This window comes from Lissotriton helveticus, chromosome 4_1 (assembly GCF_964261635.1).
Source record: "Lissotriton helveticus chromosome 4_1, aLisHel1.1, whole genome shotgun sequence".
Taxonomy (NCBI): Eukaryota; Metazoa; Chordata; class Amphibia; order Caudata; family Salamandridae; genus Lissotriton; species Lissotriton helveticus.
In genome coordinates, this window is record NC_136063.1 from 1955301438 (window position 1) to 1955317822 (window position 16385).

Consider the following 16385-nt stretch of genomic DNA (forward strand, 5'->3'; position numbering starts at 1 on the left):
CTTTAATTTGCAAAATGACAATACTAAACATTTTTATTAATTGTTCGTGTGAGAGTCTCAATGTACTCATTATCTATCATTCACTGAATCACAGCATGACCAATACAATTAACTGAATAAGAGCAAGTATAAGCTGACTAACTTTAATGGAATTATATATGATGCTTTTACATATGTATTTTAGTTAAAACTATCTAGAGTCTGCCTATGAGTCGTTTTGCCTCTTTAAACAGTTGCCGCATACCCAAAAATCACCCACGCATTCCAAAGTAAACAGGTCGGCGCCTGCCCTTTGGAACTATCGATCGTGGGCAGATGTTTTCGTGAATTACCAAAAAAGGAAGCTTCAGTGAAAGAACATGACAAAAATTGCGACTATCCTCACCGTTTGGCTCTTGGAATACATTTTAATTACAGAAAGTGAAGGTTTGTGCTTTTTAATTTTCAAACGGGAGCTTATATGGAAATGTGTTATTAGTAAAGGTGATGGGAAGGAATACTTTCATTTTAATTAGATGATTTTTAAAATCAGATCAAACTGGCGTCAGTAATCTTATTCTTTCTGTTTCATTTGTTCATGCCATCCGATTGTTAAAACGAAGGCGTACAATGGTTGTATTTCCAAATTCGTTCTGTGTCGTTTTTTTAATGAAACGGTTTCGTCCTTTAGAGTTCGAGTCTACCTGCTTATTGAGAGATCACTGCATTGTGGGAACTCTACTGATTAATATGATGTTAGAATGCTGCACTGAATTTTTTTATTTTTTGGGATCTTTTTGAAGAGTTTTATGTTTATTTATCCATGAAAGTGTTCTTAAGTGGCGAAGGCACGTTTATCAGGGCAATTCTGCTCTAAAGAATACGGGGCCCAGTATACAAAACCTTTGCGGCCACAAACACTGTGAATCCCAAAAACCCGGCTTCGCAGACAAGGAGTTGCAGTACACGAAAGGCACGTTGGCTTAGGAGACAAACATGCATTTCCAACTTGTAAAGTTAATTTACAGCACCCTTATGAATTGGTAAGAAGAGGGGCATGAGAGGTGTGTCACATTTTTAACAATTCCCTATGGAACTTAAACACAACTTGTGAAATTGACAATATACAAACTTCCAAAATGTCACTGTATCGACTTGAGCAATGTAGTCAGTGTCTGTTGGTCTGGCTTCCACCTTGTGAACATTGGCACTTAGAATTGGGAGAACACTTAAAGGCCCAGGTACATGGAGGGCTTTCAAAAAATGCTGGTACTCCTTGAATACGAATGGAGGCCACTCTCTCTCGTCAGCCTCCATCTGTAAGTTCACAGCTATTCGCAGGGAGCTGCAAAGCCCTTCATCCTCATGAATATTAATGAGGCAGGTACATTTTCGACTCCCACTGGATTGGTCTTTTGCACTGCAACTGGTTAGTTACATTAGCCGCAGCTAAAACATAAGGTGGGCTTGCAGAGTAGTTAGTGAGCAAGAAACCCTGACATCTTCCGAAAGCAGACCTCTCATTCCAGAGAGATGTTCATTCATACACGTCCACAAGTATAGATAGTCACAGTTCACAGCACATTCACATGGGAATGTTCTAGGTCATGTTCGTAAAAGAAGAACAGCAATTCAAAATAAATCAGGACCTATTTAAGAAATGAGGTTTAATTCGAGGTTTTATCAGAATATGATTTCCTGAAAACAGTTTAATTTTATTCAAACGAGATTCGCTACACACTCATGGCTGCATTTACAGTTTGGCCGAAATTGTGCAAATCAGTAAGACGTCTGGTAATTATGTAGGTCACTCTATATGTTTTCTGCAATGCACTATTATGAAATATTTCTTGTATTCGAGGTGCAGAGGTAATGCTGTGAATTTACCTGATAACGCATCTCATATAACGTCCGTTACAGCGTATTTTATTTTAATAGCAAGTATGTCACCAGTAGCTGTCTTAGATGCTGTGCAGAAACATCAGCTTTTGATAATGGTCTTTTTTCGGACTGGTAGAGTCCAGAAGGTCCTTGGGCCAGAACCCCTGTTCCACTGAAACGCACAATCTAATATAAATTCATGTGCCTCACCAAGCACCTCAAACTGCCAATCCTCACAAGGACACCCAGACCTGGATGACACAAACAAACACATAGCATTGGCACAATACAGAGACCCAGCCTTGTAAATACTAATTACCACATTACCAATCAGAGTACAAAACACACATTGAAACTCATGTTATATTATGTTGCTGATTATTTCTATAGTGCACGTTCAGCAACAGGTCACTTTTCGCTGGATTGCTAATACAACCTTGATCCCTGGTTATTGGTAAGCCTGTTTGAACAACCATGTCTTCAGAAGCTGTCTGAATCTGGTGTAGTTTACAGTGGGTCAATGGCAGAGTATTCCAGACTCGCAGAGCAATGAAGGAAAATCTGCTTCCTCCAGTCTGTTGTGTTTTGTACACGGAGGGATCTCAAATAATGTAGGGTGCTAGATCTCAGTTGTCTGGTAGGACTATACTTGCTGATCCGTGACTTCACGAAAGCAGGACAGTTCAGTTACGAGGCCTGAAAGACCATGCAACACCCCTTGAACATGGTTCTCTTCGCGACTGGCAGCCAGTGAAGATCCCTCATCACTTTGGAAAGATGGCAATATTTGGGCAGATTATATATCGGCTGGGAGGCCTGATTTTGAATAAACTGGAGTCTGCGGAATAGGATTTTAGGGAGACCCAAGTAAAGAGAGTTGGCATAGTTAATTCTAGACGTAACTAGGGCTAATTTTTTCTGGGTGAAAACCTCCCTGGTAGGAAATGTCCTTATCTTTTTATGCCCCTATGTTGATAGAAGCTTAGCAATGTAATGGGGCCTATCTGCTGCTTGAACGATAGCTCTTCATCAATGATGACTCCAAGGCTTTTTACCACCTTTTTAGGGGCAGGCGGAGGACCCATCTCGCTGGTCCAAAATAACTATCTCTGTTTTGTTGGAATTCAACTTTAAATGATTGCAGTTCATCCAGTCCCGAATAAACCACATAGTGTCCTGAAATTGTTGTGTGGGGCTATCATTAACAGTAATTGCATATTATCTGCGTAGATAAAGATGTTGATTTCTTTGTTTGTAATGGAGCTAACCATAGGGTGGTTGTAAATATTGAAGAGGTGAGGAGATAGAGAGGATCCCTGAGGCACTACGGAATTCAGCTGTACCTCAGCTGACACAAAGGGAGTTAACGTAGCTCATTGGGATCTCTCACTCAGGAAAGAAATGATACAGTTCAAAGCTGAGTCTCTAATCCCCACACCCCTGATACGGTCAGCCAAAATGGCATGGTCGACCTTATCAAAGGCCGCAGACAGGTCCAGTAGCACCAGGCCCTTAGTATTGCATTTATCAGCTTCCTTCTGCATGTCATCAACTGCTGACATGATCACAGCCTCTGTAGAGTGCACTGGCCTAACTCCCACCTGATTCGAATCCAAGAACTCTGATTCCTCAGTGAAGAAACAGAGATGGCCGGCTACATGCGGCTCCAGAACTTTTGCCAAAAATAGTAAGCGAGATACCGGGAAAAAGTTTTTCATATCCGTGGGATCTGCTCCCACTTTTCTTAGTATGGGAAAAATATTCACTCTCTTAAAAGCCCTGTAGGCCAACCCCGAGTTGATGGATTGGTTCAGGAATGACAGTACCAGGTCAGCAAAGCCGGTACATACCGCTTTTAGGAGCATTTGTGGATAAATGTCATTCAGTGACCATGAGTTAACTTTTGTCAGTAAATTGACCAGGTCCTCCTTTGAAATTTGAGGGAAGCTGGAGATTGTGTGACTATTCCCCTCACCTTATCGTGGCTTATTGTCTGAGGGACCGGAAGGCATGCTCTTTTTGATAGCCTCAATTTTGTTAACAATGAAGGTATTGAGTGAGTCATATAGATTTTGCATCGGACTATCTGAGAGGGAGACTCTATCTGGGTTTGTTAGTCTGAGACAATCTTAAATATCTCCTTAGATTTATTAGGGGCTTTCATGATTCTACTCATAAAAAACTCACTTTAGTTTGCCTTAAGAGAGATTTATAAGGTTTCAATTGTTAAATATACTAAATTTTAGAGTCTGGCGCAGACATAGACCACCACTTTATCTCTTCTTGTTGGAGTTGATGAATTTCTGTTCATCTGATAACCATTTATTAGCCTCATGTGTTCTTGCTGGTCTAGATCTATGGACTGGTGCATGAACATTACTGGCCTCCCCCAGCCCGCTCGTGATATCATGCTCAAAAACCTCAATATCATCCTTGGATCCACGCAGAGACCTTCTTAATGCCTGACAGAAGGCTGTGAAGTTGACCCGGGCCCAACTTCTAGCTGTGATGGGCGGACCGGCTGAGAGGCTATTCCAGTTAGACAGGGGCACTGATAAAGAGATCAGGTTTGGTCAGACCACCCACAGGGTAATATAGTCAGATCTTTCATAGGAAGTCTGGTAGTCCATATCAGATCCAGAATGTGTCCTTTGATGTGAGTTGGAAAACTCACCAGTTGATCCAAATTTAGATCACCCAGGGCCACGGTAATATCTATATCTTGATGCCCCTCCCTCTTCATTGGCCCAGTAGTGGAAGTCTCCTATGAGAATATGTTGGCATTGTCGATAATAAGAGGGTCAATCTCTTCTACCAGGGCCTGAGGAAATTCCTGAATGTAATTAGGAAGTCTATATAACAGTACAAATATGAGTGACGGAGTTGAAGACTCCAGGTGGATGACTAAATTCTCAACCAAAGGTAAGTCAAGAGGGGTCATTTTCTTTCGCAAATCAGAGATTTTTCTAAATAATGGCTGCAACGCCTCCCCCATCTCCCCACCGAGCTCATTATAGTGAACAGAATATCATACTGTTCATGGGTAGCAGAATGTATATCCGGTGAGGACTACTCTGTGAGCCATTGAAGGAGATTAGAATCTGCTTACCATGGTTACCCCCACTTTTTGCTGGTGTTTCACAGTTTTTTTTACTTTAGTCTGGCTGGGGCCCTGCTATCGAGGACCCTAGCCTAGCTGCTTCCTCTCTAAATTGATTGCATGCACTTTAGGTACACTTCAGTTTGGTTACTGGGGTACTGTAAGTCCCTAGTATATGGTACACTAGGTACTATGGGCATAGGTACCCCAGAGGCCTACCAGGGGCTGAAGCATTTATTATGCCACCCCTGGGAAGCCTTCAAAATGACACCACAGGGCTGCTACTGCAGCCTGGGTAAGGTGGTGCATGCACCCCTTACTAAGATATAGGCTACACATATCTACCCTTAATCACTGACACATATAAACTTATCAGTCACTCCTATGGCAGGCCTTATCAATCCTGAAGGCTGAGTGCTTGGTTTGGTGTGAGAGGGTGCCCATGCATAAGCTGGCTCCTCTGCAGCTTTCGGAGCCTATTCTCTGAGGCTGCTCTGTGATGCAGCCAGACCATATACTATTAAGTGCATTAGAACCTCGGGGTAAATGCTAACTTTGGAATGGTTGCATGGAAACATGTCATGTTTGGTGTCAAACACTTTGGAGTCCTACCCCCCTGCCAGTCCTGGCAGCGGGGGTAGAATTCTACCCTTCTAGAGGGAGAGACATGTACACGCTGGTCTAACCGGTAATAGTTTAAGAGTCCTGGCATCACAAAATGGATGCTGCAGTCACAGACACAAGTCTGACCTCCAGCTGCTGACCTAAACACCAGCAAGGGAGGCCTAGACAATAGGTTTCGTGTCACAGGGAGGTGTAACCACCTCCCAAACAGGCTTTAGTGTATTGGGGCTGGGTGGATGCACTACATGAGTGCTTTGAAAGTCTGCACTGGGAGCACATTTGGTGTCCCTGTGCATATCTCAGTTCAAACCGGTTTCAGGGGCTACCAGCCCCTGCGCTGGCGCAAAACTGGACAAAGGAAATGGGTGTAACTACCTCTCATTCCTGACCCTCCCATAGGTGGGTCCCCAGAGTATGTCCAACCCCTTTCTTCAGTATAAGTAAGGGACCCCTGGCAACAGGGCTTTAGATTAAACCTGGACGATACTCTGAAACTGAATCCTGGAACTTCGATGCTTTACTAAAGACTAGAGGATGGAAGACTCTGTCTTGGGGTCAAGTAGTCACTCCCCTGCTCAAGCAGGCACCAATGAAGCATCTTGCCGGTCTGCATTTCTGAAGCTACCGACGGATTCCGAAGTATTTGCAACACAAGAGGAAGATTTCCAGACTTCGCAGATGCTGTCACGAGTCCCCAGCAAAGCTGACATCCGCAGCCCTCACAAATGATGTGGAAACGGAACCCCTGGACACCGTGCTCATTTGCTAGTGCATTAACTTCCCGATGTTTTCTGAATTTGTGCTTTGGATTACTTATAGCTCAAGCCCTGAGCACCATCTGCACCGAAGATTGTGGGCCTACACTCCATGCGTGTATTCCGCGAGCCCGCTTCTTTCATTTCAGCTTGAAGCTCCTTCATGATCCCTGGTCCATCTACTGGTGGGTCCCCACAAAGGCAACTCTCATTTTCCTTGGGCTGCCCAGGTTGCTCCAGACGTGCCCTGACTCTCCTCCACGTGGTGAGTCCCTTGAACCTTGCAGGTCCACATCGAAGTATTTCTTTGATTCCTGCGTGGGTTGCTGTTGCCAGGGCTTGTTGGGTCCAATCCAGGCACCGACACAGCAGCACTCGTCATCCTTTGTGGGACAGCTCGATTGCAGAGCCTGGTTTTCGTCGAAGCCTCCTGGTCCTCATGGCTGAAGAGTCAAGCTTCACCTTCTTCACCTGAAATCACCCAACATCGGTGGGCATTCGACTATCACTCTTAAGTGACCCAGACTCTGTCCCCTCTGCTTTCAGGTTCTTCTTATCTTCGAGGCAGGCTTGGATCACACCGGACACTTTCCACTTGGACGGCAGCAGCACTTTGCAGCAGATTGCCATTGAAAACGACGTACTCTGGTGCTCCCGTGGGTGTTGGCTCTAGAACCCCTACAGTCTAAGGGGGTTTGCTCCAAGTCCTCTCCTAAGTGTCCTTTATCTTTAAAATTACATCCATGACTTTCCCCATAGAAGTTAATGGTGATTCGCGGCTGTGCTCACACACTGCGCGCATCCCCTATGAGTCCCCTGTGTCACTACCTTGGGTGGTTCCTGGTGGCCCCAGGGGTTCTACAGGCTCTAGGCCTTGTGTCTATGCAAGTCGTGGTTCTTATACCACTTTCTTAATATATGGTTTGGTACGCCCCTAGGGCTCAACATACATTATGCTAATTTACTGTATGATATTACGTCTACTGAATGTACTTTTGCATATAGCCTCATAAAGAGACTAGAAGGATGTGTTTAGAATAAATACATATATTTTATATATATACCTGGTGTGGTTCTCCTTTCATTTGGTCATTCACAAGAATATAGACTGGTAAAACAAGCTGCTTTAAATTCCTCCAAGACTTAGCCTGAAGGCTTCTCTCCACAGCTACCACTAGGATAGCTTTCTTATAAGATTGTCTTTAACCTGCCATCAATAAGGGTCATTTGGACTGGTGCAAGGTGCCCACTAGAATAGTGGACAGCATATGCCAGGCCAACTTCTCACAGCCATGTCTCTGTGAGAAGCAATGTATCCAGAGATTGAGACTCCAGGAGCTCAAACATCTCATCCTGGTGTCTTACTAAGGAGCGAGTATTTAGGTAAATTACCCGAAGGTCTGATAAATGTACCTTCAGTGATTTGAATTTGTCTCAGACACTATTTGTCTAAGACTTGCTAGCCCCAGCTTGAGGAGCTGCCAGTATGCCATAGTCTTTTAAAACCATGGAAATAAGGGGAGAAATATTTTGCCACTCTCGGTCACAGCCTAACAGTTCCTTCCTGGAATAAATGATGTGGGGATCAGAGTAACTTATTTATTTATTTATAGTATTTATAAAGCGCTCTGTAACCCTACGGGCATCCTGGCGTAACTGGCCCCGGTCCCTGGTGGGCGCTGCGCAGATGCGCCATTCTTCCCTTAAAGGAGGTGAGGCAACTGCCTTTCCCAGCCCTCATCCAACCAAGCTGCTGATTGGTTTACTCCCTATCCAATCAGCTCAAAGGAGTTTCTGCAGAGCAAGCTACTTACTGCCAAGCTAAGAGACCAACTAAGCCCCGTTTATAGTACACACAGCTTCATACTCAAATACTGTAGTTCCCCCGTTACAATTCCTAGCTAAAATTTCATAAATTGTCATAAAAGCAGTTCCAACAGAGATAAAAGACGATTATCATGACCGGCGTGGATGCGTAATGCTTCCCTATAAGTAGGCGAGGCAACTGCATTCCCCAGTCTACATCCAACCAAGTAGCTGATTGGTTTACCCCCTATCCAACCATTAATACTCATTCTGCAGTACTTAATGCACCAGATATCACAGCCTCATCATCCATGACAATCTTGACATTCTCTTCATAATAGAATAGAATGTTTCTCATAGCCCTGCACATGCTAGACATCCTTCTTTACGCAGGCTTTGTATCCTTAAGATGCCTCCACAGACAACCCAATGCTTGAACTCATCTCTCAACTTATCAACTCCAAGTCCAATGCCAACCCCATTCTAAAAGACGTCAACACTTTTTTTTAAAACTATGTGAGCACCCACACCCCAATTAAAAGACACAATTGCAAACCAAAGGCTTCAGCTCCCTGGTATTCTAAAGACGATGCTGAACATAAATGATCCACCCACAGATAGGAAAGAAAAACAGAACTCTTGATACTGATGTTCCTTTGCCCAACTTGCAAACAGGTCATCACACTTAGCCAAAAATACTATACCAACACCAATAATGAGGCCACCAATAGAAGCAGAATACTTTTCAAGACAATCAAGCACTTCATTACCATCTGCCATACTCACGTATTCCTTACTCAACAGAAAAATGTAATGCCATCAACCTCTTCTTTTGTGTAAAGAAACAGAGAATTTGACAGAATATTGACAACCGCATGTCTGTGTTATCCCTTGTGCTCTCCACTAAAGAACTCACTACCCACTACAACGTTACCATGTCCGCCATCCTTGATGAACTAGCCCCCTTGAAACTGAAAAAAATCCAGGAACATCCCCTCCAGATCCTGGTTCAACTAGGACATTAATGAGGAAAGAAAGCAACTCAGAGCCAATGAACGTCTCTGGAGAAAAGACCCCTCCTCCAGCCATTACGAGGAACTCAGAGCAGCAAGAAGAAAGTACAAACAACATATCAACAACGAAAAATCCAACTTTTTCTGCTCCGCGCTGGATCAGGTCAAAAACAGACCAAGAGAACTCTTTGACATCATTAAAAAACAAACGTCCAAGCCAACAACATCCCTCGTCCAGCCCTCAAAAACCTTATGCGCCAACTTCGCCAACTTCTTCAACGAAAAAATCAACTTGATCAAACTTTCTTTGGACCTTAACCTTCTTCCCCCAGACAAAGACTGCTCTCCAAAAGCATAATCACCACAAATAAAAAGACCAGCAACAACCTGGTCCTCCTTTGACCCCATCTCAGAATCGTAGATCCTCAAACTTATCTCCTCCTCCAAGCCATCATCTCACAACCTCAACACCATTCCCGCTCAAATGGTCAAAGAGCTGAAATTCTCCCTAGCTCCACTTTGGTGCCAAATCATAAACAGTTCTATAAAAACTGGCACCATTCCAGACTGCCTTAAAGTCGGCCAAGTCACTCCTCTTCTGAAAAAACCAGGCCTAGGTGCAACCGACCTGAATAATTTCAGACCCTTCTCCAATCTTCCTTTCCTCGCCAAAATCCTCGAAAAATGTGTCCTTCGTCAACTGAAAAAACATATTGACAACATAAATTTCTTGACCAACACCAATCAGGCTTCAGAAAAGGATACAGCACCAAAACTGCAATCCTCAACATCATGAACGACATCTTCAACTCCCTCGACATTGGCCACTGCTATCTCCTCGTCCTCCTAGACTTGTCAGCTGCTTTTGACACTGTAGACCACAGTCTCAAAGAACGGGCAGGCGCGGACAAAGTGGTCCTCCAGTGGTTCTCCTCCTTCTTCCAAAACCGCTCACAAAGACTAAAAATCGAATCCTTTGCCTCCGAACTCGTTCCCGTAAACAGAGGCTTCCCTCAAGGCTCCATTCTCTCCCCTCAACTGTTCAACATATATATGGAACCTCTCACCTCCATTCTGAAAAAAGTGAATATCCCCTTTCATCTTTATGCAGATGATACCAGAATACTTAGCCTCCAAACTCAAGAAAGCCAGACAAGCAAGAAGCCTCAGGAGTTCCAACTCCCTCCTACTTATTCCCCTAAAAACGCGTAAAGAAAAGACTGCTTCCCGCTCTTTTGCAAGCAACGCCCCGTAAATTTGGAACGCCATCCGGTCAACATCAGAACCACCCCCAGCTTTCCAAAATTCAAAAGCCTCCTACAAACCCCCCTACCTCAACCGCGCCTTCCCGAACGCAATTACGTGACGCTCTCACCTCCACCAGGCTGTCATCCGTCAGCACGCTCCCAACGGGCATCCTTCAGTCATCGCACAACCACTACCTACCTCTTACCCTATCTCTGAACTCTCATCCTCTGAGTCGGCACCACGAAGAGAACATTTCCACCACTAGTCTTGCATTCCTACCTCATTGGCTCACTGCTGACACTCAGCAGAACTGTATATATTCTTTTTGAACTTTTTCTTCCTGAACGGCTCACCTCTGACACTCAGCAGAATCTGTAAAGCTTCCCTTTGAACTTTTTCTGTATTTTTCCTTCCATGCCTTTGCCCTGTATTTTGTCTCCTCTTCATCATGTTGTAAAGCGCTCCGATACCCTCGGCTCTGGCTAGCGCTGTAGAAGACTTCCAAATAAATAATAATATATAATAGTTTTCCAAGATTATTAATTCCCCTCCTTAATCAATGGCTCATCAAAATACAGGGCAGTATTTTCTGTCACTTAGAGCCAGATAAAGAGTTTGGCTGTCCAGGGGACTGCTAAACCTGTGGTGGCAGTCACTGGAGACCAGACTGGTGATCCACCCACTGTATTAGGAATACAGAGGTGGGACTGCCGCAACTGCCGGTGATCAGGGATCCCGCGGTGGTGGGACAGCGGCCAGAGACCCTAATATGCTGTTAGTGCCGCTGTGGCACTGCCAATCATATTAGAAACTTCCTCAACACCTCAATTTTAGTGGTGGTGCCGCCAACCTGAAATCGGTGGCAGTGAGGAAACAAAGGAGGCCCAACAGTTCCACCTGTTGCTTCAGGGCCATTGGTTGCCTGCAGGGGGACACATGTTGTGCACCCCTGTGTGTACTCACTCCCTTTTCTGCATGGCATGGACTTTATAGTCCATGCTGTTCAGAAATGTGCTTTGGAGTTCCCATCTCTGCACCTTTTTAATAGGCACTGCCGTGGGAAGTCCAAAGGACCTCCCAAGAGCCCAAAAGATAACTTGTAATCTGATGGGCAGATGGCAGTCCAGTTTAGCGGTCTTGGAGTGCAAGGCGCTTGCATGGCAGCACGCTGGAAGATCATTTAACCCGTAATCAGGCCCTTAGTGTGCTGTGTATTACAAAAACATCTCTGTAACTATATGAAAAATATATTATAATATTTATTCAATCAATATGACATAATTTGAAAGTTCTTATAAATCACTTAAAAAATCATAGATATATGTAAATAAAAACCAGTACCTATTAAAATGCAATTTTTCCGATCTCACTAACATACATTGCAAATTCACTTCAAAATGTTTTGGCCATTAGATACGATGGGATATAGAAATGTTGAAGTGGTATTTTTGTTAAATTACAGTTCTATCCCACATTTTGGCCCCATTTTTCATCATACTATTTCCTGACAATGATGGACCATCACACCATATTTGAAGGCTTTCTATATGTAAGTGATTTTTCAACTGTTTAACTGTTCACACATTCATACTTTCATGGCACATTCCTTAATACACACCTTCTGAAATCTAGGTTTTCATGAAGCACCATCAGCTTATAAGTTTGAGTCCTTGCCTTAATGTTTCCAGGCAGCCTACCCCACTTATTACTGATCCACTCAAAAACACTTTTTCTCTCACACAAACAGGCATGCACATACACACACACACACACACACACCCGCCCCCACACACACACACATTTAAAGAGATATGTATGTTAAAATATCACAGAGTCAGCACTAGTGAATTTGTAGTTATGGTTTGATCAGAGTGTCTGGTGGGAGTTTTTTGCATATACCTTTGGCATTGTCTCACAAATGTGCATGAAGCATAAAAAAAGAAAAATCTGTTTCCAATTCAGCATGGTAAATTTTGTGCAGATCTGCAGAGAGGCAAGAGTGAAAGGTGTTTTCAATTTTAACTCCGATAAGAAGTTTGATCTCTGCTACAGGAAAAATGCAGAACAGTTACGCCAAACTTGGCATGCAGTTAGAAATGTATTAACATATATTTTTTGCTGGATTTGGGGCGAATCCATTCAATAGTTAAAAAAAATTAGTGTGGAATTAGAGCTTTAAAGGTTTACAATATAGAGATATATGGACAGTTTCTTTGCTATCCCAAATGTAAAAAATAAAGAACTCACATTATAGGTTTCCTTCTGCTGTCCTTGTCTGTTCCACAAACTCAGAGCTGAGTCCATTGTCCAAGAGGCTCTAATTGACTGGTCAGAACAGAAACATTGTTGTTGCAGAAGCCATTTCAGGAAGCGGAACATGGTCCCTGCATTTAGGTAAAAAATGCCACACACTGCAGCATGGTGAGCACTACCTGACCCATTACAAGGTAGAGGAACCCTCAAAGGGCAACACAAATGTAAACTGTGTTTGTCACCCAGAGTTTGCAAACTTGGCCAATAATTCAGAAACCCCAGATGAGTGAAGGGACCAAATGCCGGTGAACATGCTTGAAGTTTATGGGCTGTAAAACTAGTTTGTTGGCCATGAACCTGTGAGTCTCATGCAGATTCTCCAGCGATAGCTTACAGACTCTGTACAAAGTCTGACAAATACACTGACCATTTGAGTGTCGCAAGAGTCCATGGCATTGATTAAAGTCTGCACTCCGGGGGCAGAAGAACAGTGTCCGGGCAAGATGCAGTGCTCTAGGAGAGCTCCTGCTGGCACACAGCTTACAGGCCTCCTCCTTCCTCTATCCAACTTGCACAGCCTAGGGCCTTCCAGGACTGGGCTGTATGAGGTAATTGAGATGAAGGGAAAGGCTACCTACCTCATGGACCGTAAGACCACCAGATAACCCCACAGGGTGCATGATATCAATTGTCTTAAACCACACTTTGAGATGTCTGAACTCACCATGCTGTTAGTGCCAGATGGAGAGGAGGAAGAGGAGAGTAAACCTCTCCCTGACCATTTTGACTCCTTGGAGAAAGATGGTCTGTGGAAGGAGTGATCCATTCCCACACCCTAACCCATGAACAGCAGACTGACTGCCACCAAGTGTTGGGGCTGTACTCTTTTCTTTTCTCCCTCACTCCTGGGATTACCAACCTGTCTACCCTTGATGAAGATACAAGGGCCAACCTCTCTGTTAATAATAAATCTTACAGGTTGTCAGATAAGGTGAAGGCCAGAATTAAAAGTGAGGTCTCTAGGATGTTGGAGTTCAGAGTGATAGAACCCCCAGTGGCCTGGTCCAGTCCTATGGTTCTTGCACAAAAAGCTGCCCCAGCAGGCACCACACCTGAACTGGGGTTCTGTGTGGATTATAGACGGCTCAAGGCTGTGGCAAAGAATGACGTGTATCCCATCCCTTGTACGGATGAGCTGTTTGACATGTTAGGGGCTGCCTAGTACTTAAGTAACTTTGATATAACATGAGGGTACTGGCAGATGACCCAAACAGAAGATGCCAATGAAAGGTCAGCCTTCTCCACTCCAGAGAGCCACTATCAGTTTAGAATGATGTATTTTGGTGTCAATAACACCCCAGCCACCATCCAGAGTTTGGTGAGCCAGGTACTCACTGGTATGGAGGCATTCTCAACTGCTTGCCGGGATGACATAACTGTCTTCAGTATCAGTTAGAAGGACCACCTTTTCCACCTTCCGTGAGTGCTTCAAGCTCTGCAGCAGGCATGCCTGACTATCAAGGCCCATGAGTGCCAGCTAGGGCAGGGGTCTGTGGTGTACTTAGGACGCCTGGTGGGCTAGGTGAGGGTGCAGCCCCTCCCAGGCCAAGATAGAGACTATCATGACTTGGGAGCCCCGCAAACTCCAGACTGAGGTTAGAGCATTATTCTGTCTCACTGGGTACTACAGGAGGTTAGTCAAGGGATATGGCACCATTGTTGTCCCCTTGACAGAGTTGGTTTCTAAGAAGGATCCCAGAAATGTAATTTGGACAGAGGAATGCCAAACTGCATTTGAGTCCCTAAAGCATGCCATGTGCACAGGATTATAGGAAAAGCATTAATTGTACTTTGAGGTATTAAGCGTTATTTGTTGTGCTAGCAAGTTATGATTTCCTAGTCCGCAGAGTCAGACTTGAAGACCACTGCCTCACTACATTGGGAGTTAGCTACTTGGTTCGTAGTTTGAGAATCATAAATATGGGGCCCAAGGATACCAGAGATGAAAGAACCAATTTATACAATTAGGATTGAGTTATTTCTGATTTCCTTGGGACCTCAAGACGGAGGTTGATAAGAATATGATTGTTTGAACAATCCATAGAGTTGCCATAGTGCATGATGATAGTAACGGCTGGTTTGTATCCTGTTGTCAGACCTGTCATCCTTGGCATGGTTTCCCCAGACTTTTTGCCTTCAGCCCTGTTTTGCTGACTTCATTTTTGCTGGTTTTATGCTCTGCGCTCAAAACACGGTAACATTGGCTTATCCACAATTGGCCTATTTAATTTACTTATATGTCCGTAGTAAGGAGCACTATATGTATGTACCATGTGCCTGAAAATTTAATTTTACAATTGGGCCTGCGGCACTGATTGTGCCACCCACTGTAGTAGCCCTTTAAACCTGCCTCAGGCCTGCTACTGCAGAGCCTGTATGTGCAGTTTTAAACTGCCATTTTGACCTGGCTATTTATTCTACTTGCCAGGCCCAAACCTTCCCTTTTATTACATATAAGACACCCCTAAATGAGGGCACTGAAAGCCATATAGGCAGGGTGAAGTGTACTTACAAGGTAGGACATGTACTTTCGAGGTTTACATGTCCTGGTAATACCAAACTGTTACATTCATGTTTCACTACTGCCAGGACTATTTCTCCCAAAGGCTAACATTGAAAGGGCCTTAAAACATCATTTAAGTAAAATTTCCGATTGGGAAAAGATGGAGATTTGGAGGTTACTCTGGACTCACAATTTAAAATCACAACTGATGGTAATGTCGGATTTTAAATAGTAAGTCTGAGAATGCCACTTTTAGAAAGTTGACATTTTCTTACTTAAAACATTCTGTGCCTCAGCCTGTCTCTGAATACACATCTGGGTTGAATGACAGCTGGGGTTTGTGCATTACCTTTAGATAGTCACACACAAAGAGAGTTGGGGTGTGCCATTTGCATCCTGCTGGCACATTACCAAGATGATGGGCCATGCTGAGAAAGATTGGGAGCGAAGAACTGACACACCTGCACAGGGCTGTGAATGTCCCCACACGAAGAGCTGCATACTCCCGTGTAGTGAGTCATGTGCCAGGGCAATAAAGGAAGGGACCTTGTGACTCCCCCACTTCATAGGCACAGCTGGTTATAAGTACTGAACCTGACCATTAAATCAGAGCTTTGCTGGGACCATGAACATTCTGCCAGGAAGAAAATCTGCTGTGCTGTAGGTGGGACTGCTACTCTGGTAACTGCTTTGTTGTGTTGGCATGCTGCCTGCTGTTTGGAGTGCTATAGGAGGGAGTGCCACTAGTTACCTGTTTTTCTGTGCTAGCATGCTACTTGCTGTTTCTTACCCGGGTGTGAGAAGGACTGGACCTGCTCCCTACATCCTTGAGCCCTACTTTCTCTAAGGGCTTGCTGGCTTGTCCCCTGTTCTTGAAGTCTCAGGGCTATCAAACACTTCCTTCAACGTTGCTTGAGCTGCTGGACTCTTCCAACTGGGAGTCCTGCCCTACCAAGAGGTGTCAATCCAGTCCTGGGCCTTGAAAGTGGATTCTGCAGCTTTTTTTCTGCAAATGGTGAGACGGCAATGACTTTGCGCAGAGCAGAACCAATGCAGTGCCCTCAGACAAATGCAAAAATAGCAGTTGATGGACAGAATGCAGAACAATGTTATACATTCACCCCAGTACAGAGATCTGGGCCTAAATCCATCGTTTTTTTTGC

General features: G+C 44.2%; 1 protein-coding gene across 1 annotated transcript in view; it reads left to right on the plus strand.

Moving 5' to 3' along the window:
• The first annotated feature begins 310 nt into the window (after positions 1–310).
• The window catches only part of F9 (coagulation factor IX), a 310524-nt gene continuing 294449 nt past the window's right edge, over positions 311–16385 (plus strand). Inside the window, exon 1 of the mRNA XM_078688628.1 lies at positions 311–426. Coding sequence (XP_078544754.1) covers positions 360–426 — 67 coding nt within the window. The 5' untranslated portion in view covers positions 311–359. The remainder of the gene's footprint in view (positions 427–16385) is intronic.